Here is a 26,114-nt window from a genome sequence, read left to right as displayed (position 1 = left end):
CACCTGCAGCTACTGTAGCGAAGTCAGTGAAACCTTTGGGAGCTATTTGGTATAATTAGACAGTAAATTTCCTTTAAACCTCGAAGACAGAAAATTCCATGTGCCTCCCTTTTCATTTTATCCTTTTACTTCTTCATCAGTGAGGCACAACTAGGCACAGTAAACATTAATCACTATCAAACTCCGTCCTCCTTCAGCAGCAATATTACATTTATTTAACTCTTTTTAAACCTTAAACACCAGTGATCTGATCAGTAGTCATTTTGAATTGTTGGAAAAAGGTAGAATAAACTGTTGTGGCTCACCTCTGACAACCAAGTCAACAGCAATGGAAATGCTGTCCACCTTCGTTTGCACGGCGCATGTGTACTTCCCTGCATGCCTCAGCTGGATATTTCGAATCATAATGTCTCCTGCCGAATGCTGCTGTCATTCAACACATGCACACACACACAAACACACACACACACATGCACAAAGAGTTCCATAAGCAACATGGTAAGCCTCCAGCTATTGTAATTCAAGAACAATACTGACTTTCCCCCGCCACCTGGGAACAAAACCAGCTGAACAGAAAGCTCATTCTCATGTATGTGTATCTTGAAAAATAAATCCATAATTCCCCTTGCAGCCTTTCCTTCCATATTCTAAAAAGAAAGGACACAGAAATACCTCTCTACATTGGGCACACTCTCTGCCTTTATTTTACCTCTATAATTACAGAATGGACTTGCTCAAATGGCTTGATTTTTAGTATAGAGCCGTTTCAGTTAAGGAGCAGCCTAATGGCGAGTCCGATAGTTAGTTCTTTAAGGGAGCCGTTTATTCCATCTCTAATTGCAATCCCCATCCCCTACATTATCATTTCACCGGAGCAGAGCAGGTCCTGTAATAAATTGAACATGCGGAAAGCTTGTGGAAGTAGGAATTCTATGGAGTGACTCGTAGCTTAATCAATGTAAGTGCAGATGTGCGGCAATTTATTAGCGAGAGGAGACTGTAAATTATGGTATAAGAAGCACTTAAATCATAGAAGAAAACACCTCTGTGCTGTATTTTCTTCTTTATGCCTGCAGTTTTTGAAAGAGCCTTGAATTTTTTGGGGGGGAAAAAATAAGCCAGCGTAACACATGCTGGGATGTAAGCTGCGAACCTTTTTAAAGTGTACAGCGGCTGACTGAGACTGGTTGCAGGGTGTGTAGGCTATGTAAATTTCATTTTAAAATAAACCACAGGCAGCAATTTTCTGCCCATAAATAATACACTTGATACAAACATTCCCTCTGCACTGCGGCTGAATTTATTATGACCCGGCCAAAAGAAGAAAAGGTATAATATTGATGTACCATGAATCTTCACAGTCACCTCTTGACCTTTATTCAATGGAATCTCTTAAGGAGGTTGAAAAATAAATCAATGTCTTTTATGTAGCAGAGGAGCACAATCGCGCTAATAGAATGAGCAAGGTTCAACACACACTTAGTAAGGTGGTGCATAGTTCTGAACAGAAACTAGTGAGAAAGTAGCGCCTGTTTTAAGGTAAGGCAGCTCACATGAACAATGCATAAAGTTTCTCAGGCTCTATTTAGGTGATCATTTAAAGTTTCAGAGTGGGACTTGGTGACAGCTGATAGAGGTGCAGACTGATGGCTTTAGATGGAAACTGCATCACGTTATTACGCTTATAATATTTCAGAGGGAAAAATATGTTGCTGTGTGGCTGATGAATACATAATTCTAAATGCACATACCAAATTGTGTATTCGTCTGTATGCACTGCAAGAATATAATGATTAGTGCATTATTATAGTGCAGTTATTTTCATTATATTACGCAAACGTTACTTTCATTTTGTTATGCTAACATTACTTTTATTTTATTATGCTACCGTTTAGAGTTGTTCCGATATCAAAACCAGAATTTGAAATGTGTCCGAACATATCAGCAAGTACCAGAAATCAATTCTTCTTCGCCGCTTCAAAACAGTAGCCTTCACAGTGTTGTCCAAGCCCCCCAGGAAGTGCGCCGGTTGTCGATCCTGACTTTCGTACTGGCCAAACGGCGGTACTGCAACTTTCGTGTCAGTCATGTGATGCATTGGGCCCAAAAATACTATTTCCCATAGACTTACATTGGGAAAGAGACGTCTGCAACTCAGCGGATAATTTTTTTTTAGGTGAATCAACTTCCCAGTACGAGCACTCTAATAGCCCTTATTTAAAAAATTTAGTTTTTAATATTTCACAGTGGAAAATCCAACAACTAAAACGGCGATATGTAGAGTATGTAAGGTTTCCGTTTCGAGGGGTGGCAGTACCAAGTACCATGCAGGACAAATTAGCATACAGGCTGTCCACTGCGGAGACAGCTAAGAGAATATTGAATTGTTATTTATTCCTAGCATCATTTATTTATGTTCTTTGTAACTGACAAACTGAATAATAAAAGAAAGTTCTATTGCCTTCATTCTCTGTGTGTATGTGTTCATGTTTTACATAAAGGGTTTAATCTGAGCCAGGCCATATAACAAAGCTAGTAATCATATCACATCCATACATGGTTAAATAATAATAGTAATAATAGTAATAATAATAACTACTACAGATATTTTTGATCACGCTGGTTTCGGATCAGTACTCGGTATCGGCCAATACCGCAAGTTCAGGTATCGGGAAGGAAAGAATGGTATCGGAACATCTTTACTAATGTTACTTTAATTTTATTATGCAAACTCTAATTTCATTTTGTAATGCTAACATATCAAAGTGTGGCACGTATTAAAAAAGTAATTACTGAACTGTAATTTTATTGGTTTTCAGAAAATTGCTCCATTTCTGAAGAGTGAAAATGTCCATTATACTATATAAACTATCATGACCTTGTGGCAACTTGCTTTTGAATACCTTGCTTGACGCACATCCTCAACTTGTTTGTGAATGGGAAGCCTGTCTTTACAGCTCTCACAACAACACAGCTTTAGGTTGTCAGAAACCATTACGCATTATTTACTTACACCTCCCACTTTTTCAAAGTATCCACCGTGGCTCCCGAAGTGGATGAGCTGCTCGTTGAAGAACCAGGTGAACTTGAGCTCCAGAGACGGGTCGTGGCTCACTTGACAGGGCAGGACCACGCTCTCCCCCACGGTGATGTCCAGCGTGGACGGCAGGGTGGTGATGAAAGTGGGCTCTGAAACACACACCATGTACGTCTGATCAAACACGCTGTTCTGCCCCCCTTTTTCCAGGCATTATAATTCAGCACAGGAAATGGCTTTGCAAAAAAGCCAAGCCCTTCCATCATCCTTATGGATATGTCAGACTCAGTTAATAGAAGGATATATGGGACAGCGCACACAGCAAACTAGGGCGCACAGCTACAATAACTGGTATTAGTTTCGGCCTGAGCTCGTCCCTGTGGGGACTTCGGAGACGTGTCTCTCCTGCATCCTGAGAAGCCTCCATGTGTCACTGCCAGCTCAGCCTTCAGCCTGGAACTCCCCCCCGATCAGCCCCAAATTCCCAAAACGCACCGCTAGGAACATAGTAAACAGCAGTGAGCACTTCTTCCAGTCGTCGCTACTCTCTTTTCAAGCCTACAGTGCATTACAATGGCATCGCAAGGGAATAAGGCAAGCGTCCCTTATCTGCACTTGTGTGAGAGCAGCGGAGGAGGAAGGTGGAGGGACATGAGAGAGGCGAGATGAGTGGGAGAGGCTTTGTTCTCAGAGTGCACAACGCCTGTCTCCCTCTTGGGGGTGCTGTGATTACTTGGTTGAAATTGCCACTCTGAGCACACAGACTAAATTAACCATGGCAAATGATCCCAGGACAGGCATAGATTCATGTAGAAAGTGCCGGCAGTGCAGTCTTCATCCAGAGTGAATTCGATACCTCCATTGTATTGCCCCCTCTCCCTCCCCTCCGCGACACACATACACACACACACACACACACACACACACACACACACACATACATACAACCACTATCACACGCTCCCAATGTGATTTATCTAGTCGTTTTCTGATATCAGGCTAGAATGCTATCAGCTGGTAGGTTTTGTCATATACACAATGAAAGTGCGTCTGAGGGCCCAAAGTCCTCCATTGCTGGGCTAAATGGTGAGCGATGGCGGCGCAGTAAAAACGTGGTAATAACACACAGGAGGTATTCAAGGGGCTGCTTCTACTCTGCCTGCTGTTTCTAAAGGCCCACTACACCTTGTAGAACAAGTGCAGGAAGGAAAATAGAAAAAGCTAAACAATTTAAAGGGTAGGGCTGCACTGCGCGCGATCACAATTTTGGCTTCCCACAATTAAATGAATATGATCGCCTGCGATATTAACGTTTAAAATGCATGTTCTGCTCTTCGACAATGCAGCTGCACACCAGCCGGTGATCGAGATGTTTTTGCTTCACTTTTTGGTATAGATATTATCTATACAACCAATGTGTTTATGATTAAATTGATAGCATAAAATTGTTTATCTAGCTCTTAATGTTGATAATTTTGCTCTCAAAGTGCACCTGATTGAAGCATTTCACTTTAAAATATAGATAACAAAAAGGGTAGGTTGAAATATTCCTGTATTTGTTCATACTGAAATATACATAGCAGAAAAAAAAATATTGCAATGTCAGTTTTGTTCCAACATCATGCAGCCCTAATTTGTACATTGGCAGGAATGTGGCACAGCATGGAAGTGAAAGCAGTTCTCTGTTTATTTTAATGTGAAAGTGCAATACAAATATGTTGTCGCTAAAAATCAATGAATAGTCGTGATATCAATATTGATAAAAAATAATTGTGATTATCATTTTTTGCCATAATCTTGCAGCCCTAGTAAAGGGTAAGAAGCACACTTCTCTGTCTTCATCTGCAGTGGTTTTCATGAAGATACTAAATGAAACGAGGAGAAGGAAATAGGAGAAACAAGAAGCTCAGGAAGGATCTACAGGGAACTACTTACTCCTCTGTCTCCGCAACATGGAAACATACTGTAAACATGTATTATTTCTCCAGCAGGATTGCCTCTTTCCGAACATGAACTCCTCCTCGTGGTGTGTTGCCCGGTCTCTTACTGCCTCCAGGGATTGACTCCGACAATGATGGTGGGAATATGCTCCCTTATTACCCTCCTCTGTCATCATTTGTGACAGATTATATGGACAACCAAGGTTGGTTACGCAACCACACACTGGGCTCTTGAGCATAATTTGATTGATTTCTATCTTGTATAATGCCTTGTTACCTGCTGCCACTGTAAAAGAGAGGATAGTAACCCGCTCACTTAACGGGGGTCAATCAGAGACAAGACAGAGAGCGCGTTAACCTGCTGTGACAGACCGGGTGGCACCTCAGGAAGCGCTGCTGCCGAGGTGGGTCAAATCCTCCGTTGACATGTTTCAGTTTTGTACTTAACATTCGGAAAATGCGTGCTGTCTCAGACAGATGAATAATTAACCATAAATTAATTAAACATGCCAAAACCAATGTGTGTCATGTAAAGTAAATAAAAAAGTGTTCAAGGCGTGATATCTCCAACCAGGAAGAAAGTTTAGTAAGCCAAGAAATTCCACTTGTACTGTACTGACAAGAATTATTTAAAAAAAGCTTAAAAACAGACGTGTGCAAATGGTTGTCATTGAGTGGTGGCTGTAACATTCATGATTGTTTCTTCTGAACCTGTTTACTTTATAACTAAAAGAAATGAGCTGTCGTAAAAAACATTATAAACAATATCATCTCTTTTCTTTGTCTTCCAACACTCCCCATATAACTGTTTTAAAACCAATTGTTTTATCTGGTTTAGGTTTTGAATTTCAGAAAAAAACAAACAAACAATAATTTCAGAATAATTTCTGAGACGTAGGGACAATACAGACAGTGTTCAATTGGTTCACTTTCAAATAATTGATTACAATAAATTATAATAATATAATAACCGACCTGTAAAATAAAGTCTTACTAAAAAAGACTGCCTTGGTCTGTTGTGTCAAAGTGACATGCTTAGTGGCCCAACCCTCCATCCCGACCTCCTCCCTATAGATGTTTTGAGAAGATAAAACAATGCCGCACAATATAAGGTCTGATAGACCCACTACCTCGTATAAAAGGGACATGTCATGCTCATTTCTAGGTTCATACTTGTATTTTGGGTTTCTACTAGAACATGTTTACATACTTTAATGTTCAAAGAACACATTATTTTCCTCAAAAAGCCAAAATCTGAATGGTTTGTTGAATCACATGTTTTCTGATCTAGACAGCCCACAAAAAACTGACTGGGTTGTCTTATTTCACAGTTTGTGGGTTGGTAGACACTCCAGATACCCAAATGTATGAGCACAAGCACTGAGAAAGTGAGTGTTTTTCCTTAATATGTCCCCTTTAATGTTTAAATGAATGATAAATTGATGAATATCTTTTCATTTAAGCAACATCAAGTTGGATTATTAACCTTAAAAGGACTCTATGTAAGAATCAGAAACTGCTTGTTAACAGCGACACCTGTGGCCGTTAAGTCAACGAAAGTCAGCGTCCTGTTGCTTGCGCTCACGCTTGTGCTCACTCTACATAGACATGAACGAGCATCGCTCAAAACAGTGAGGCGACACACGTCAGCTAAACCCACAATATCACTCTATATTTCAGCTGCTTGGCAGTAATGTTAGCTGACCAGACGAAGGTCTCTCCATGAATCAATGCTGATTCTAGTGTTGGCTTTTCCTGCCTCAGCCTCCCGACCGCGGCCGGAGGGAACAGGGGAGACACCGGAGTTTTGGTCGGAGACGATAACGTTTCTCTCTGCGGAGCCCCGTCACTTCACAAGACACGGGAAACATCTGTTGGTCTGGAGGAGCTGCAGCAGTTATTTCTGCACAAACATCCACTGTACATTCACTAGATATTTTCAGAGCTAAACTAACTCTTCTGCAGTGTGGAGTGTGCGCGCATGCACGTAAGAATGGAGCGAAAGAGCGAGAACGAGCGCGGTGTGTGAGTGAAGGCAGGCAGGCAGGCAGAGGAGCAGAGTACAGCAGAGACTCCGGCCCTGGAGACCAAAGCTACGGTCTCCCCCGCGTCCTCCGACCACGGCCAACACTGTTTAACAGACGGGTATAGATAGAACTTTGCGTTTTTTGTGCTTCCGTGTAGTTTGTGTTGGAGTCTTGTTTGAACAGCGTAGCCACACGGGAGCGCGCATGGGACACCGCCCCGGTAGATTTATACGAGCAAAGAACTGAAGGTGTGGGAGCCAAACAGATGACTTACTGACACCGGCTCACAGTGGGAACACTCAGAGACGCTGTGCAACCACAACATATGGTTGACCAGAAAACAGAGCGTGCTAACAGTTACCAAATGACTCCACGCTCCTCTCTGAGGTCAGTTTCAGCAGCAACCGTCATGAATAATGCTCACACTCCTCTTCCCCCCCTGACCCCCTATGGAGAATCCCTTCCAGCTTTAATGGTCTAAAGCTGTAATGTGTAAGCGTGCATTCTCCTTGAGTGTATAGACACTCTGTAGTTTTCCACACAAAGTGAGTGATGTGAGCTTGAATAATGCATAACGGAGGGCATCGAGGAGCCACGGGGCCACGTGATTCGGGGATTTTCAAAACTGTGGTGACCAGTTTTCCTTCTCGCTTTTCATATCAACAAACCAAAAAGAGTGCTTTCATCAGCGCAGCACAAACTCCTCCTACGTGTTTATTTTTGAACGCCACTTATTTTCCAAAGCACTAATCAAAATTCTTTCAAGGACAAACTTCAATTGCGGGAAAAGCTTGTGTACATCGCTCCACAGATGCATACAAGATGCACTCCATACTGTATTCGTAGGATGTGCAGTGGCACTTCTGTAGCAACCTGCTGGTGATCACTGACAGATGGCTGCTCATTATTTTTCTATACAGCTGTCAGGAGTCACACATCGCATTTATTTCACATAGTTGCTGGCATGGCAGTCAACATGGGTTTGCTTGGGAAAGCCCCTCCCAGACTCGTAATAGAATGTTTTTTACATCCAAGTAACTGATCAGACGATTTATCTTATTATTGTCTTTCTACTGTGATATCAAATCTCATGTAATCCCAGAGAATATGTTTCATTTAACAAGACTAAATTGGACAGTATACTCCATCAGATGTGCTTATCAGATGGTCAAACAGCTATAGAAACCGCTTCCTTCCTTTCCGACGCTGGAATGGCTGGTCTGCATCCGACAATTTATGTAACGATCCAATATTCCCGCCCACTTTGTGCAGGGTTTGATCTTCTCCCATAAACCCTCTTTCTTCATTCTTTACACAACTATTTCTGTCATTTTTTCACGCGTACAACTGAGTGCAGCACCATGAATGTCTTCCAGCAGAAACTGTCTGAAAATGTGCGCTATTATCCTTGTATTTAAATAATTATCACGTCTTGCCCCGCGCTATGGCGGCTGACTTTTCACTCTGTCTTTGAGTGTGACCGTTTGGAGAAGCTATAAATGCTCTTGCCTGCTGACAAGGTCGGACATCACGTCTTACAAACTAGTCTTTTTTTCTAGCATAACCCAGCCACTAGTCTATACAGCCATGCTAGTGGTATTGTATACACAATGCCCTCCAATTTCAGACGCAGCAGCACCCTAACCCTTGGGAGACCTCTACAAAATAAAATAAAAACAAGTAGATACAAGAACTATTTTATTCCTCAAGCCATCAGCCTGTATAACATGCAATTTAATCAACAGGTCCCTTAGCTGGTCACCTGCACTTTTGCACTTTTATATCATATTTGATTATAAAGTGGATTGACTTTTTTTAATTTCATTTTACTTTATTGTTTATTCTGTCTCCGTCTCAATATGACGTTCATATATATAAGTATGCTGTGGTCTTATTGCGTATGTTACATTATTGTATTTATTGTTTTTATTGTGGACTTTATGTTGTCCCCATGTCTGGAGCAATGGACCAAACAATATCCCCCGTGTGGGATACTAAAATTGATCTGCATCTGAATCTAGTCACTCGGTGAGGCTGTCTAAATGTAAATGAAAGCATGCTAACATGATCACATTGAAATTTCAAAACTGCTGAAGTTAAGCCGGTATGACGTTAAAGTTAGGGTCGGTCGTGCTCTTCATAAACATTTTTTGTTATAGATGTTGAAATACGCATTACATCCCAACAACAATCAATAAGTCAAATGCTCCGAGAAAAAAAACAGAGAAAAAAATCTGGTATCTGTGGATGTCACAGGCCTGTAATAATAATTAATTTGATTGGACGGCCTACCTGCCTGTCTACCTACACACACTATGCCTGTGCACTCATTGCATGTCTTTGGAGTCTTCCACAAGCTGCTAGCTTGACAGCTGTGGGTACTAACAATAGCCATGTTCTTTGTTTACGTTCATAATGATAATTGTGGGGGAGTGGCCTTGGAGGGAGACCTGAATGGACGGACCTGGCAACTTTCTCTCTAGATTTAGGGACTTTTGGAGCTAGTGCTGCTAGCTACTTTCATTGGAAAAGAGTTCACTGGGCTCTGGGCTGGGTTTTTCGGTTGGATGATTTTAAAAATCTAGCATACTTTTTAGATTTAGATAGAAGATTACCGACCCTAGCTTTAACCATTTTCACCATCTTCATTTAGCGTTTTAGTATGCTAACATTTTGGCTGATGGGAGTGGTATTAGTTCAGCAGGTATTGCGTCATAAACCAAAGTATTGGATGAGTTACAATTTTGACCGGATGATGGCGCTAGAGGAAAAGTTAAGGGATCACCAAAGCGATAACAATTTGTCCTGAGGGGAACATAAATGTGCTAAATTTCATCATCCAATAGTTGTTGAGACACTAAATTGAAAACAGCTGGCATTGCCACTTGCAGCCAGCGTGGCTAAAAAGTGTCAAATACCGCAAATACCACTTGCACAAAATGCTTTTGCTTACTTTACTTACTTTCCAAACACCTCCAGAGCAAACGGCTGCAAAGATGTCTCACAGTGTTGGAAAGATGAATTGTTTTCGGGGGTTTATTGAGGCAAACAGAAGTGAACGCAGTATGAGCTCAGAACTTTTGAGTTCACTGACCATCTGTAATGATCGGAGGCAGCCCTAATTGCAACGGCTCATCTCCAGTGTAATCAAAATTCAGGGAGCACGTCTATAATCAAGTGCAATTAATCTGCTAATATCCCCCCAGTGTTGAAATAATGGGGACATTAACTGGGCTCATCTGTTGTGACTGCTCCTCCGCTGTTTGCTAGGTGGCTTATTCGCAGCAGGAGACGCCGAATGCTTTTTGACAGGTATTTTTCAGCATTCATATCACCAAAGTCAATTTGAATAAACTACTGTCATCTCCCATAAGGGCTGCTCCCCGCAACACACATTTTCTCCTCGCTAAACAGGTTTCCAATCCTCAATGAAATAGTGCATGTAAATTACCCCATCCCATTTTCCAAACAATATCGATTGTGACAGAAAAGGCACAAGATCATACACGGGAACATTTTGTATATCAGCTGCAGAAAACAGCGTTAACATATAATGATGGAAAGGAAGCAAGTCAGAGAGGGTGTCAAATAAAACCCATATTACCTTTCACAAGAATAATAAGTGGATAACGGCGCCGTCTATTTATGCTGAGAAGACATACGCGCGGGTGTGTTTCCTTGCAGCTTGATTGGAAAATCACATATAGGCCATCAACCTGAACCTACAGAGAGAGCGGCAGCTTTCACCCCCCTCACCCCCCCGCACACACTGATTGGCTGGGGGGTTCTGTACCATTTTCATTTCACAGTGTGTGATAAATGGGTAAAAGGAGAGTGTGTAGAGTGTAACTGGCAGGGTGTAGCAACGCTGTGCTTTTTATTATGCCTCGAACTTGAGCTCTGTGCTTAAAAATTTCACAGCAATGAACACGTTTGTGTGCAAAAAAAATAAACAAATACACTGACATTTTTCCACCGTTAATTTCTTCACTTCAATTATGCAAAGGTTACTGATTATTTTTGTAGAAAGGCAAATTCGTCAATGGGATGCAGAGTGAGGCATCAGCATAAATCAGCGGCAAGGTGCACTCTAAGCTCTCCCCACATCCTCGACTGCTGCTGACTTTCAAGCATTCATAATATATGAAATCTGTCTTTTATAATTCAACAGAAAAAGGAAACATGCCTTGATAGTGATTTACAGAAGAAAGAGGTCTAGAGGTTTTTTTTTTATTCCATTATGTGATGTGTTTTCTGGTTAAAAGGGAATTACTGTTTATATAGGACATTCCTCTTGCTGTTATTCACACTGACATTAATCAATGTTTTTCAAAGTATTCAGACAAACACTTGCCTGTGGGGCTAAAAATTAATTCTCGTTTCTATAGGAAAAAAAATCCGAGTGATTTTCTAGCAGACCGCTGCGCTGTTGACGTGGCATTTCAAAAGGATTTTACAGATCGCTAACTTGTAGAAGAAAGACAATTAAATGGATTGAACCTTTGAGCAAAAATAATAAACTACAGAAGAAGAAGAAGCAGCTCTGTCTTTGAGACTTTATGAAAAAATGATTTAACGTCAGAGAGTGGTGGAAAACATACAGCACTTCTCATCATATGGTCTGGGGAACTGGAAGGATTTTGGCACCACTTTATTAGTTGTTTTTTTTTCTTTACCCTGTGCAATTCATTGCCTAACAGGTGAAAGGTGTCCTCAACACCAACACAGGCGAATGATTAGTGTGTGCTGCTTGTTTATATGTGGTTACACTGAACCGTATTCTCTCTCAGGTAGGTGAATAAAGGTTTTGAGTGAATTTGCAGAGCACGATCTTGCCCACAGGGTTTTGCCTTGACATCTCAGAATATGCCGTTTGTAGTGAAACTGAAGAAATGCATTGGCAGCTGTAGGATTTGTCTAAAAGATGTGGTGCAAAGATTCCAATAATCTGATGAAATATACACGTAAATCAATATCAAACCGTGTGAAATATGAGGCATGAATTTCTCTCCTTCAGGCCAATATAATGAAGATCAATAATTCCATAAATCTACACAAGACAGCTAATGAGGAAGGTCAAGACAGAACAAATAACAGTGACACAAATGAACTGTGCAACCTCCATGAAAAGGAGGTCACAGTGAGGGGTATAGTTCACTGGATATGTCAGCAAATCCCTGAGGAACTAGAGGAGGCGAGAAAACTATCCCCAGTGGAAATAGGACAGCAAAACAGCAGTGTGCACAGAATAAAGCCACCCAATGCGCTGCACTCACTTTATACCCGGATAATTTCATACACAAAGGAAATGCAAAGGGAAAGCAGTAAAATTAGGGCTGTCAAAGTTAATTCTTTTTAAAGACTAATTTCTTTAACACAACTTGCAATTTTTAGTCTGTAGCAGACTCAGTTTTAAAGCTAGAGTGAAGATAATGGTAACATATGAAACTACAAAACATAATCTATTGGTACCAACCATGTCATACTAGCTATTCATGAGGGAGGCTAAATACGCTCCAAAACACTTACATTTTGACGAGGAAAAACTGACATGGCCATTTTCAAAGGGGTCCCCTTAACCTCTGACCTCCAGATATGTGAATGTAAATGGGTTCTATGGGTACCCACGAGTCTCCCCTTTACAGACATGCCCACTTTATGATAATCACATGCAGTTTTGGGGCAAGTCATAGTCAAGTCAGCACACTGACACACTGACAGCTGTTGTTGCCTGTTGGGCTGCAGTTTGCCATGTTATGATTTGATCATATTTTGTATGCTAAATGCAGTACCTGTGAGGATTTCTGGACAATATCTGTCATTGTTTTGTGTTGTTAAATGATTTCCGATAATGGATATGTACATACATTTGCATAAAGCAGCATATTTGCCCACTCCCATGTTGATAAGAGTATTAAATATTTGACAAATCTCAGTTTAAGGTACATTTTGAAGAGATACAAAATGTGTGATTAATTTGTGATTAATCATGATTAACTATGGACAATCATGTGATTAATTGCGATTCAATATTTTAATCGATTGCCAGCCCTAGTAAAAATATTAAGAAAAAAATAAAAACTGCATAAAAATGCAAATCAAAGGAATAGAAACCCCTTTTATAGGAAATTAAAATGTTAAGAACAGAGACATAAATACAGGATGAGGTAGTTCATGGTGAGTATTTAAGGTTCAGTCAAAGGCAGTGCATACATGTTTTTAACCTGGATTTGAAGGTGGTCAAAATTGGTGCAATTCTTACATCCTCTAGAAGTCTGTTCCAGCTCTGTGGTGCACAGTAAAAAAATGCTGTCTAATGTCTAATTTGCACTCTGGGAACAGTTAGCAGCCCTCCACCTGATGACCTGAGGCTGAGAGGGTTCATATCGTAAAAGACAGTCAGGTGTGTTTTAAGCCACTGAGAGTTTTAGAGACTTTTAATACTTTTCTATGACACACTGGAAGAAACCTGAGAACTGCTTTAATGTGTTGAGTTTTCTTGGTCTTTGTTAGGACTCTAGCAGCTGCTTTCTGAATGTGCAGAAGTTGTCTGAGAGTCGTTGTGGGAAGATCAGAGAGAAGACCATTGCAGTAAATTAACTTGCTGGAAATGAAAGCGTAGATTAGTTTATCTCAGTTGTGACTGGACATGAATCCTCTAAATGTTGCTATGTGTTAAAAAGGTAGAATGCACACTTTGTAATTGAATTGCCATGTTGTGACAGTTAATGTTTCTCTGAGTCCAAGATTATAGCAAGATTTCTGACTGGAATCGAAAGGAATACTAACTTTCAGCCTTCCTTCTGCACCAACGACAATTATCTCAGTTTTGTCTGCATTTAGCTGGAGAAAGTCCAGGCACGTCCAGTCATTTATTTGTTGAATTCCCTCGCAGAGAGAATCTATGGGACTGTAGTCACTTGGTGACAGACCAAGGTATATTTGGGCGTCGTCTGCATAATTATGATAGTTGATGTTATGTATAATGTAGCCTAATGGATATATGTGAATGCTAAACAGAAGAGGGCCAAGGATTGAGCCTTGGGGAACCCCACACATCATGTTGGTCCCCTCCGATGCATAATTACAAATTGGGAATAAATAGTTCCTGTCCTGAAGATTGAACCACTTTAGCATTGTGCCTGAGAGAACCATTTCAGTTTTCCAGTCTGTCCAGTAGTAGTCAAATGTGTCAAAAGCATCACTGATATCTAATAAGACTTGAACTGATATCAGTTTCTAAACCAATATCATTCAGAACCTTAATGAGAGCCGTCTCAATACTGTTTTGGGGCCAAAATCCAGATTGAAATTTATTAATTTGAAGTCAAAAAGTTACTCAGTTGATGAATGTTTTCAACTATTTTACTTACAAAGGACAGGTTTGATTTTGGTCTGTAGTTGGTAATCACAAATGTATCCAGACTACTCATTTTGAGGAGAGGCTTGGTGCCTGCAGTTTTCAAGGCTTCTGGGAAATAACCTGAAGAAAAAGAGCTATTGACTATCTGCAGTAAATCTGTGGCCAAACAGCTGGAAACATTTTTAAAGAAGCTTGTTGGTAGAGCATCAAGACAATAAGTGGACGGTTTAACATACTGGACAATAGTCTTTCCATGTGGTTGTGGATGGGTATTGATTTGCATGACATTGAACTATTCATGGCTAATCTAGTCCCTTTAATTTTATTACTGTAGAAGTCAGCAAACTCATTGCATTTATCAGTAGAAAAGAGTTCAGATGCAGATGTGGGATAATTGCATTGTTGCTGATGATGTTAGAGAAGAAGCAGTGTCTAGTCTTTCTTAGTTCTAAATTGTTAATGTTGAGTTTCACTTTAACATGTCAAGCTGATTTAAAGTTTTTTTTTGTCGCCATTTGTGCTCAGCTTTTTCGGCATCCTTTTCAGGATCATTATTGATTCGGCATTTTTCTGTCTAGGAGCTCAGAGGGCAAAGTGAGGGTAGACAATGCAGAGATAGCTTCCGTGAACAGTGCGCCTCACTGATGTACTGCTTTTTAACAGATCTTCTGTAGACTTTAGGAGTAATAGACAAATCACACAAAACACAGAAGTGATCTGATATAGCAAGGTCAGTTACAATAACGTTTGAAATATTAACACCCTTAGTGATGGTAAAAAGTTCTTCTGCTCTGTTGCGGAGTATAATAAGTCACAGCGCCGGAGCAGAAATACAATACCCAGCCCAGATGATCTAACAACACAAGGCCTTTTTCACACAGAACATCCTCCGTCAGGACTGGAGGCACAGAGGCAGTGAGCTGAATGTTTTCAACACCTCTGCAAACAGACATAGCAACCGAGGTGTGTCTGCCTCTCCAGTGATGACAGCACAGAGAAAAAAGCCCCGCTCCTCATGACTTATCAAAAGACGGAGAGAACGAGGTGGATGGAGGCTTCAAAAATCAGTGTCCCTCTTCTCTATGTTGGTCATGTTTTATTTATGGAATCGAATACTTGGGGTAAGTTTTTCAAGGAGCAGAATGAAACATCAAGCAACTCTATCTCCGTGCTGTCCGAGTGAAAAAACATGCATTTGAAAGAGGTGTCCAGTACTACATTGGTCAGGGTCCCTGCTGACAGAAGTGCAACAGAGACAGTGATGAAATGTAAAGAGGGAATAGGAAATACCTTTAACGGTGACGCTTCCTGTGCTGCTTGCCACGCCAAATTGGTTCCTTGCCACACAGGTGTAGAGACCTGCATCAGATTTGGTTGCATTCCATACCCGAAGGTTACCGTTGTCCAAGATGGAGACCCTGTAGTTAAAAAAGAAAATGATTTATATTACTGCCGTAGCATCAGCTTGTATGATTAGTAACAAACTAGTACAGTTCTTGTTCGGGGTATGTTTCCTTTCTGAACGGGCTGATTGCTTGGCTCCTGGTATAGCTGCTTACAGTGTTGTCGTAGCGAGTGGCCGTTCGGAGCGGGCCTATTGCATCCACCCCCGGGTGCTTGCAGCGTTCTTTAAAACCCCTCATCGTTCGTTGACTCCAGGGGTGTGAAGAAAGGTTTGGTTGTAACGTTATTCCGCCCCTGCTGCTGCACAGAGTGCTGTCGCTTTTTTATTCGAAGTTTATTAATATTGAACGTGTTGCGGGTTCAAAATGTACCAAAGTTGACACTGCACATCCTTGGGTCCCTAGCTATACACCCGCCAAGTGTAAAGTAAATTGGTTGAACAGTTCTTGAGATATGTGAAGGACACATACATACATACAGAGATTCTTTGCTTTAGATGTTGCTACGCACACACTGTAAAATGTCATCTGTGTGGCATGGGGTTGACATAGCAGCAAAGACAAGTGACTAATAAAGAGAACATTTCTCAGGGTCTAATTAAGCTCTGCTTCTTTGCAGATGATAACGATGAGAAATAGGATTGCATTTTCAAAGGGTGATTAATTCAGCACATGACTTCAAGATATATCTGGGACAACAGTGGCTTCATGCCCTTTATACAATGGCCACAAGTGCTCCAAAAAAGGTCAAAAGGCCTTAACAAAACTTGACATTTTCTAAATAACAAGCAAAAATGGAAATTGTGCCCTTGAAAGCAAGGTACTGTGGGAAATCAAGGGTGGACCGACTCATCAAAGCAACGCTGAATTTTAATTATCTGAAATGCTCTGCTGAATCTGCAAACTGTAAATATGAAACGGCGTCAGCCTGATTGTGAGGGGGTGGGAAGGTGGGGATGATGTGTGGCCTGTAAATTGCTCTGTTCACCTATGAGTCAAAGGAGTCACAGCGAACAGATTCTGTCACTGTTAGATGACAGCGAGGGTTTCAGAGATTCAAGCAAACTGAAGAATTGACCGCAGCTGGAGAGGTGATTTTGTTTAATGACGGTTCTTTACTCTCATACACAGACAAAGGCATGAGTGCGTCATTCCACACATATGCAGGAACACGCATTAACACTTAAAGCTGCACCAGTCAATATATTCACATTAACAATGGGTCAAACGACTATGTGTAATGTGGCCACTCAAGATGACAAACAGACGGATCAGACAGACCATTTTAGCATCTTTTAAGTCATTGTTATGGGTTTTATGTCACGCAACTTTACTGCTTTGTTATGGTTCACTCTCACCTGTCTCATCAATCCTGTTTCAAACTACAGTAGACAGCTGTGTAAACCCACTGAATGGCAGACAGAAATAGCGACTAGTTGGCGAATATAGTGCAGAACTTAACAGCTTAAAACAGATATTATGTCACAGGGGTTTGGTAGAGACCAAAGCAGAGCTACAAGGAATACTGGACTTCACTAAGTGGCCAGAAACTCAATTCCAAATGCAGCCTGGTCTCACTCCCAGGGAGTCAAACACCTACGCATGGGCAGCGGCCCTCTGCGTTTTGGTACCGACGCACAACTAACTCCAAGGTAAACCCGTCCGCTTCATGATTGGACGCAGAGCAACGGACGTAGTATTTAAGAGCGAGAAGTCCGCTAAGGGTGGGAGGAACGGAAGATGGATGGGTCAGGACTTTTACTCAGGGGAACGGCGTTCGTGTCCCATGTGAAACCAAAAGTTGAGTGATTTACTGACGACGTTATGTCACGTGACGCTACGCTACTGAGTCAGATGACATTACGTCCGTAGCTTACGTGACGTTACAAGCATACTTACTTAAAGCCAAACCATGATGTTTTTTCTAAGCCTAACTAAGTAATTTTGTTGCCACTGTTTCACAACATTAACCACTTGTTAAAATGTTAACAGCGGCCGTTTCACAACGTTAATCATGCCTGAACCTTCAGCGCCACGATGATATGTAAAAGGCTGCCCCAGACTTCTGTCCAAGCAGCAAAATGGATGAGATGACGTTACCAAATCAATGATAATGTTGCTGTGTCTGCTGTATGTTAATAGCCAACTGTTTGCAACACGTTTGCTAAATAAACTTCATTGGGTGATAATATATCAATGTTGGGTTTGCAGTTTGTTGACTCCAAGTGCCTAAAAACCCAATTCATCCCAGTTTAAGATCACTCTATGCACATTTCTTCATTTGTGTGTTTTATATTCTACCTCTGTGGGTTTCGTCACTTCAAGCTACACATCCAAGTAGTAAATCTATTGATTAAAGCCACTTTAAGGTTTCAGGAAAACCTTTCTAGAAAATAAAAGTAATAGTAAGATTGGCTATTCCATTTACACTCTTTATCCACTGCTCTAACTGTAGAGCCCCAATTAAAACAACCTGTCCCTACTGTATTCAAATACTTACTACATGACTGCATTAATTAACAGCGCAACAAGACCAAAATTCAAAGTAACAGACCCTGCATATCAGCACACAAGCTTTCTAGACTGATGTCACTCCCTCAAACCGGCTTTAACGTATCCCTCTGCTGCTTTTGATTGATTCAAAACAACCACTTGACAGTTTAAGACATTGACGATGCAGTCTGAGCCGCAACAGAGAGGAGTTTAATAGCCATGGCAGGAGTCTAAATGACACACGGCACGGAAAACAGTTCATCAGCTCTCACTGTTATGTGAGCGGGGTGTTTTCTTGTTTGCACCAGTGATGCATTTAACTGGATGTACTTGTGAAATGTGGTTGATACGGTGTGACATAGTGTTACATCCCCCCCTCCCCCCACTGCTTCACTGTCTACACTGGATGTGATAAGAAAATGCAGAGACAGTTAGTGTGAGAAAATATACTTCTAAAACCACATGGTGCTGCTGAGTGGAGACTTCTTAGTTTATATCAGGCTGAGAAAAAAGTGCTGAATGCAAAGTAGCCAACGCTGACCATCAGTTACATGAGGCGCATATCGCTGTGTGGGATGGCCCACAGTTAATGACATCAAACCTGGAGGCTGATAAATTTGAAGAAAATGGCCCATTAAATGGCACCACAGTCCTACAACTGGCCATAACCCCCGAGCAGAGTAAGCACAATTAAAACAATGACTATACATTAATTATATTGCGTTGCTGGCGCTTTGTGTATATTGCAAAGTTTGTCTGATGACTCATGTTATGTAAAGGTAAGGAGAGTTTTTTTTACCACATATGCATACATTAGCACAAGGCTCACAGCAATATCTCAACATAACTAAATACAGTGGAAACCGCTTATAGTGATTGAAAAGCTTGAGACAGACTCATTCCTATAACAATGCTGTTTAATTAATTTGCTTATAGTAATCAAGTAGTCCACTTACATTGTTAATTTTGTGTCTTTTAATACACCACAACAAATGGATGTTTTTTTTCTATTTCTCTTACTTTACTCCCATGATACTTTACCTCGTGGTACCCCGGCTGGCTACCTGAGGCTGGTGCACATTGAAATCATGACGGAAAAAAGAAAGTAATTTTCTCTCAATGAAAAACGTAGTCTCCTCGAAGCTTATGACAACGAGTTGCAGCAGCAAACTCCGGGGTCTGAGAACCGAAGCCAATGCTGAAGTGCCTTAAACCTGCATTCTTTCTAACAGCCAGCAGGGGGCGACTCCTCTGGTTGTAAAAAAAAAGTCTGATTGTATAGAAGTCTATGAGGAAATGAGCCTACTTCTCACTTGATTTATTACCTCAGTAAACATTGTAAACATGAGTTTATGGTCTCAATCGCTAGTTTCAAGTCTTCTTCAATACAGCATGATGTTCATTTAAAGCAGGGGATGCTTTAGGGCGGGGCTACCTTGTGATTGACAGGTCGCTACCACAGCGTTGTCCGGTCTGGGTGTTGTCCGTATTTTAGTCTTACAACTTTAACCCTTTCACAGTGTATTTTCTGTTTATGAAAGGTAATTTAAAAAATGTCTTATTCAGCGTTCGGTTGTACTGAGCTCCACCTTCTCGTGTGACTTCTGGTTGCAAAAAACCAAGAAGGCGATGGCCAAAATGCCGATCTCAAGTTTGAGTTTGTAGTCACAAACCATCGGGTTATGTCACAGTGACTGCGTCCACCTCTTATATACAGTCTATGTGCTCTTCAGACGTCCTTGTGTAGTCTACTCAAACAACGAGAAACAGTCATGGCTGCTAGTGATGGAAACAGGAAACAAATTTTCACAGGTAAAGCACCTGTAGTTGAAGCCGCCTTTGTCAAGTGGAATGATAATGCCTGGTCACGTAATGCCCCCTTGAGTGGGCCTACAGTAAGCTATATTGTATATACAGTACTGTACTGTATTATAGTGTATTTCAATAATACACAGTACAGTCATTTACTTACATTACTTTATATTCATGTAATAAATATACAAATGTCAATTAGATGGTAATCCGCATGAGAAATAATAATAATAAAAAAAGGGTTACAATAATCATCTGCTGATCAATGTGATCCAGACAGATGTGATCACTATAAGTGGTTTCCTCTGTACCTGCATTTGTGCTTTGCGCTCCATATATCCACAATCTCCTCATCCTCAGGGACCAAACAGCTATCATGTGACTTGTGCACCATGCATCTTGTAAGAGGAGGCTCTGCGGAGAGCGGACAAGTGGTGCCGCATGCGAGCACAATGGCTCTTATAGAGAGTTAAATCCTCAGCAGCTCTCCTGTGGAGCCGAGACTTCATGTTCTTAGCCATTCACCACATTGTCTACCTTTTTTTGAAGCATTATACGGCCCTTTCCTTCCACCGACGGTAAAGAAAGAGAAGCAGACCGGCTGTCTGCATAAGTGTTCGTCATTTTAGTCTGAAGCTAATGGAAGAGCAGATGAGGTCAAATGCAGTAGAAGTAAACCGAGGCACAGCGGTGGTGAATAAGAGATGGAGGCTTAATATTAACACTTTTCAGTTTTGCACCTGCCTTCCCTCGTCTGTGCCACGGCCCTGACAACATGTCTGTGCGATGTGCCCATTATGTGAGGAGACATTTCCCACCTCCATCCCGAGAGAAGCCAGCGGAGGGGCAGGTATCAATAATTCACAGGTGAGATGAACAAAAGTGCCACTCCTTTCATCCCTGCCTCACACAGGTTTAATGGACACAGCAATAAGTCTCCTAAAAGGAGGCGATTATTTTTGAACAAGGCGAGATGGCCAAATGCACTCGTGTAATCCTAAAAAACACAGGTGTGTATTTTGGGCGAGATCAAGCCTCTGAGGACAGGGCCTGCACAGTGTTGATCCTCCCTGCTCTGTGACAAGATGAAAGAGACAAATAACATCAGTCACGGAGCAGCTATCACGGGCACTATGAAGTGGAAATCGCAGGAAAAAGAGCCTGGTCCACAGTAAAAAGCCTGTTTTTTGTTATTTCCTTACATTCTCTTTGAGACGCTGTTAACAGATGCAGACGTTGCCTTTTTGTAAGCTTCCTCACAATCAAAAAGCCACTTGAAAGCCGTGTTTTTGATGTTTCATTCAGACATATTTTGTCTTTGATCTGTCTGATAAACTCTACATCGTGAGAGGAAACTGTCACAATCCAAATAATGAGTCACAAATTTGTGCGTTGAGAGCTGCGGCTTTGAACTAAGCGTGGGGCTGAAATGTAGACCGAGTTTTCTGACGGCAGCAGCTGGAGCCTCGCGCTCAAATAGTGGAATCGTGTTCGCTCGCGTTCTACATAAACACGCCGACTCATTAATGCCGTCGAAGAATAGGAGTGCACTCATAAAAATTCAACATACAAACATTGTGCCTAATCACAGATTAGATTCTGATTTGAGAGTTTCAAGCAGGACCGTTCATGAATACTTAGTGACTCTGAGATGCCATGGCTGATTGGTAGCATGACTGCGGGGTGGAGGCCTGTATGCCTCTCTACTTAATTAACAGGGTAAATAAAGCAGGCTTGTGAAAATAGGGGTTAAGATTCTATCAGTGGGATTACTCAGCCATGAGACCACAGGAAGAGAGATCGTCGCAAGCTTGCGGTGATTCCACCAAATAATTAGTCTCAGCTAAGGCCTTCTATACACAAAGACTAATGCCTCAGTGCGCACACAGCTTGCTCAACTCACCAGTGAAGCAGCCATCCACTTCCAAATACCAGACAAGTAAATGGAAAGTGTGGAAAGAAATACTGCAGGGGATGTGTTTGATATTGTGTTTGCTTGCCACGGTAAGCTCACAGATAAGGCGAGGTGTGTCCGTGTTACTATTTCCGACCCACGCTGACCATCATCGACCTACCTGCGGGTGATGTTTCTAATCATAATTGTATCAAAACGTCAGTGTTGCTAACAGCGCTGGGGGCGAGAAGCTGTTAATGCGGCGGGTGTGCGGAGAAAGAGGCGAGGTCACCGTATCCTCTGAGTCGGGACAAGGGGGTGGGACCCAACTTCAGGTGTTGATCTATGCTCTTGACTGCTTTAAAAACCCTGAAGTGTGTATGGGGGGAGGGGCTGCCTGAGATAAATTGAAAGGCTGTCTCTCCTCAGGTTCCCCACCGTGTGCTGTGCTGGAGAGAAACGGCCTTGTCAGTGGCATAAATCAAGCCCAGCTGTGCGGCGCAGACCCAGGACGCTACAACCTGCCGAGCGCGCTGCAACTGCGGTACAACTTCTCAGATGTCTACTTTATGCAGCATCATGACTAAACGAATATGCGTTCTCTTTTCTTGTGAAGCTGTCGACATCAAGGTTGATGGTCAATTAGAGACCACAAAGCAGGTACGCTCTTGATTTCTTTTTCCTTTTTTTTGTGTTCTTTCAGTCAGCAAAGCGATTGGCTCGCTCTGTAGGAACAGGGACACCTGGGCATTTACTTTTGACAACTCTCCGATATAGGTGTAATAGATATTGATTTTTTCTGTACTCAGACCTGTGCCAATGACTCTCACCTTGTCACAGGGATCATTAGCTGCAGCAAATGATCAGAGCATTACCACATGGCTCTATGATAGGAGATGATTATTTTTGAGGTGATTCGAAATGTAAAGCTGTGACCTACTCAATCTAAAAGCCGAGACGGAGCCAAGCAAAGCAAACACTTTGCAAAAAACAAGGAGATATATCAAGCTATAACCATACTGAAGATAAGTCTGCTGCTTGAATGCCAACTTAGCTCTGGCCGTACTCAACCTGGACTTCATTTGAGTCTTTATTCCTATTTTTTAACCACACTAGCGACGTTTGAGTGAAATCTCTTTAATATTCAACAAGTTTGCGAGAAAAGTAATTTTTTTTCGTGATCTATTTTAATCAAAAACATGGATTTGATACATTAAAGGGAACTTTAAAGAGGACCTATTATGCTTTTGTGCTTTTCCCCTTTCTGTTAGTGTGTTATATAGTTTTTTGTGCATGTAAAAGGTCTGCAAAGTTACACGAAACGCAGCGGAGCTGGAGCGGAGTCCGAAGAGTTTGGTTCGGTTGACCAATCACAACAGAGTGGGCCAGCTGACAAATCAGAGCGAACTGGGCTTTTCGGGAGGGACAGGAGCTCAAACAGAGCGTTTCAGACAGAGAATGAAAAGAGGTGCTGCAGCTCAGCCGGTATGATAAAAGTAAAGCGTTTTTTGAACATTAAAGCATGCAAACATGTTGTAGTAGAAACCCCAAATACAAGTATGCACTTGAAAATAAGCATAATGGGTCCTCTTTAAAAGAGTGTTGGATGCTGAAGTGGACAAACAGCAGAGTCTTGTGATATGTTCGCTCGCTCTACATGAAAGCATCTTTTGTCAGACGGATGTAACCCATTTCGTGATTGTCCCTGCAATGTTACTGCTTTCATTTAGTTTTCCCTGAAATGTTACTAGGTCTGGAGGTGGGAAATGGGCAGTACAGATTTTCCTGAATATCGATCCCTGCTCCCATTCACACATAAGCCCATGCAGGAAATGTTCCTGAATATTTCAGGAATAGACTGCATGTGTGAACGGGACTTTACCGAGCAAATCTGACCAAAATCTTCACAGTTGTTTCACTATAACCATATCTTTAATACAGCCAAGAAAAGGGCCACTGAATGCGTAAACAAACCTGACCCCAAAAATATCAAAAGCACGTCATCATGACACCATCTTTAATTTAAATTTAGCCTTGACGTGATAACTATCACTGTTTATATGTAGACAAAAAGCTGCAGGCAACAAATAGAGGTCCAAAAGTGGAACTAAATAAATGACTGCAGTACCATAAAACTGTATGAGACGCTGTATGACCAGATTGTTTTCTCTCACGTCTTTCTACTGATGTCTTATTGCAGAGTGAGCAACCAGTATGTTGAATCTAACATGCTTTGGATGCGGTTGGGTTTAATATTTGGAATATCTATAATGCTACAGGACAGGGTTGGACAGCTGTACAAGACGTGAGCAAAATGACAGCTGGTGAGATGGAGAAATGGAGTACAGGTAAAAAAAAAACTAGAAGTTGTGCTTTAAATATGCCAGTCGGTGCTTAGCGTGATCACATTAAAAATGCCCGGTAGCCAAAAAAGGAGCACAAATCACTCCCTCGGTGTAAGAAGTTATTAGGCAGCTCGATTACAGTTTACCCTTTCAGACTTTCAGCAGTACAAAAGCACTGTACCTTGCAGACAATTACCATCAATCTGGTAGAAAATGCCTGTCTGACAGGGATCTTTTGGAGGTGTCAATCAAAGCTCAACAACAATATAACGAGTGCCTTTGTGACCACTGTTGCAGGGAGCTCTCGCTTTAAGACACAGCAAATGAATAAGAATGACTGACAGAAAATGAGCGCCAAGTCTCAACAAAGGCAAGCTCTGCAACTGGAAGCAGGGTTATGTGCTGCTGTTTTTTTTTTTTTTTTCCCTCTATTGGGCTACATTAACAGTGGAGTAAGTTGCAGGCAATACTTGAAATGACTTTCCTTTTGGTTCACTGTGTACTGACAATTGTCTCCAGGGCACCGGCTAGCATTAAAGCTTCTTTGGCAATATTGTTGCTTTATAAAAACACAGCCAGGGGACAGGGGTGCCGGGCTGCGACGCAAGTATTAATCTCTTACTCTATGAAATGCACACTACCGCTACTGCTCCAGTGTGTATTATCATAATGTAAGCAGGGAAAATGGTAAGTTCTCCCCCATAGCCTCAACAGCTAGGAGGAATTTGGCTTTTTCTGTCTTTTTTTTGTATTACTTTTTTTTTGATAGATACAGCAGGAATTGTACACTTTGCATTATAATAGGCCTACTACAGTTTGTTAGGTAATTTGAATATTGGATTCTCCATTCCAGGAAATGGTCGCTAGATTTGTTTTTTAAATAACAAGAAAAATTAAGCCTTAATTTTTCATAATAATTAGATAAATGAAATTAAATGTACGACATATATATCTGCTACCATATCTAATGTGCTGATTTAATATCCTATAGATCAGAGGTCCTTTTTGGTATTAAGTGCCTTTTTTAAATGTTCTTGTTAATCAGTGTGCCATATTGTTGTAGATTAATTGACACCACATACAAATTTAAATCTCCAACAGATCTATAATCTTATTCCATCCATGTAGGCAACGTGCACAGCAACATTAAAAAAAACAACAACATTTTTCTCCCATAATCAGAAAAATGTAATTATATACGAGAGCACAGGGAAATGGTAAAGTTCTTCCCAATAGCCGCAACATCTAGGATGAATTTAGCTTTTTCTATCTTTTTATGTATTACTTTTTTTTTGATGAACACAGCAGTAATTGTACACACGTGCACTGCATTATTATACTGACAGTCCTAGGTACAGTTTGTTAGGTAATTTGAATATTGGATTCTCCATTCCAGGAATTGGTCGCTAGATTTGTTTTTTAAATAACAAGAAACGTTAAGCCTCAATTTTCATCACGCTGAGATAAATGAAATTAAATGTCCGACATATTTTTGGTATCTGGTCTCACTTCAACAATAAAGGAAAACGCTCTCAGGATCACATCATGTCCCCAGGCATGAAAATATTGTTAACTTGTTATCAGTGCTATAATGAAAAATAACAATAAACAGCTCTCTTTTTCCCACTTACTCTCTCTCTCACACACACATACACATACACAGTCAACTGTCAAAGGACCTCAGTGCAAATTAACCCTCTCAGAATAAATGTAGTGTAAAAGTGTGCATTTTTTATAGGAAGGTGTCTTAATGAAGCGGGCTGATTGAGAACGTCTTAATTCCCGCTTGTGGAACATGAT

At 41.2% G+C, this 26,114-nt stretch overlaps 1 protein-coding gene across 1 annotated transcript in view; it reads right to left on the bottom strand.

Moving 5' to 3' along the window:
- cntn4 (contactin 4) overlaps positions 1 to 26,114 on the bottom strand; it is a 169,957-nt gene that overhangs the window by 9,095 nt on the left and 134,748 nt on the right. The window contains exons 12-14 of the mRNA XM_037782642.1: positions 15,658 to 15,785; positions 3,014 to 3,189; positions 306 to 426 (exon numbers count right to left, since the gene is read on the bottom strand). Coding sequence (XP_037638570.1) covers positions 306 to 426; positions 3,014 to 3,189; positions 15,658 to 15,785 — 425 coding nt within the window. The remainder of the gene's footprint in view (positions 1 to 305; positions 427 to 3,013; positions 3,190 to 15,657; positions 15,786 to 26,114) is intronic.

Source organism: Sebastes umbrosus, chromosome 1 (genome assembly GCF_015220745.1).
Source record: "Sebastes umbrosus isolate fSebUmb1 chromosome 1, fSebUmb1.pri, whole genome shotgun sequence".
In the NCBI taxonomy this organism is placed as follows: Eukaryota; Metazoa; Chordata; class Actinopteri; order Perciformes; family Sebastidae; genus Sebastes; species Sebastes umbrosus.
The sequence above is the reverse complement of the archived record's forward strand: the minus strand, read 5'-3'. Positions and strand labels throughout refer to the sequence as shown.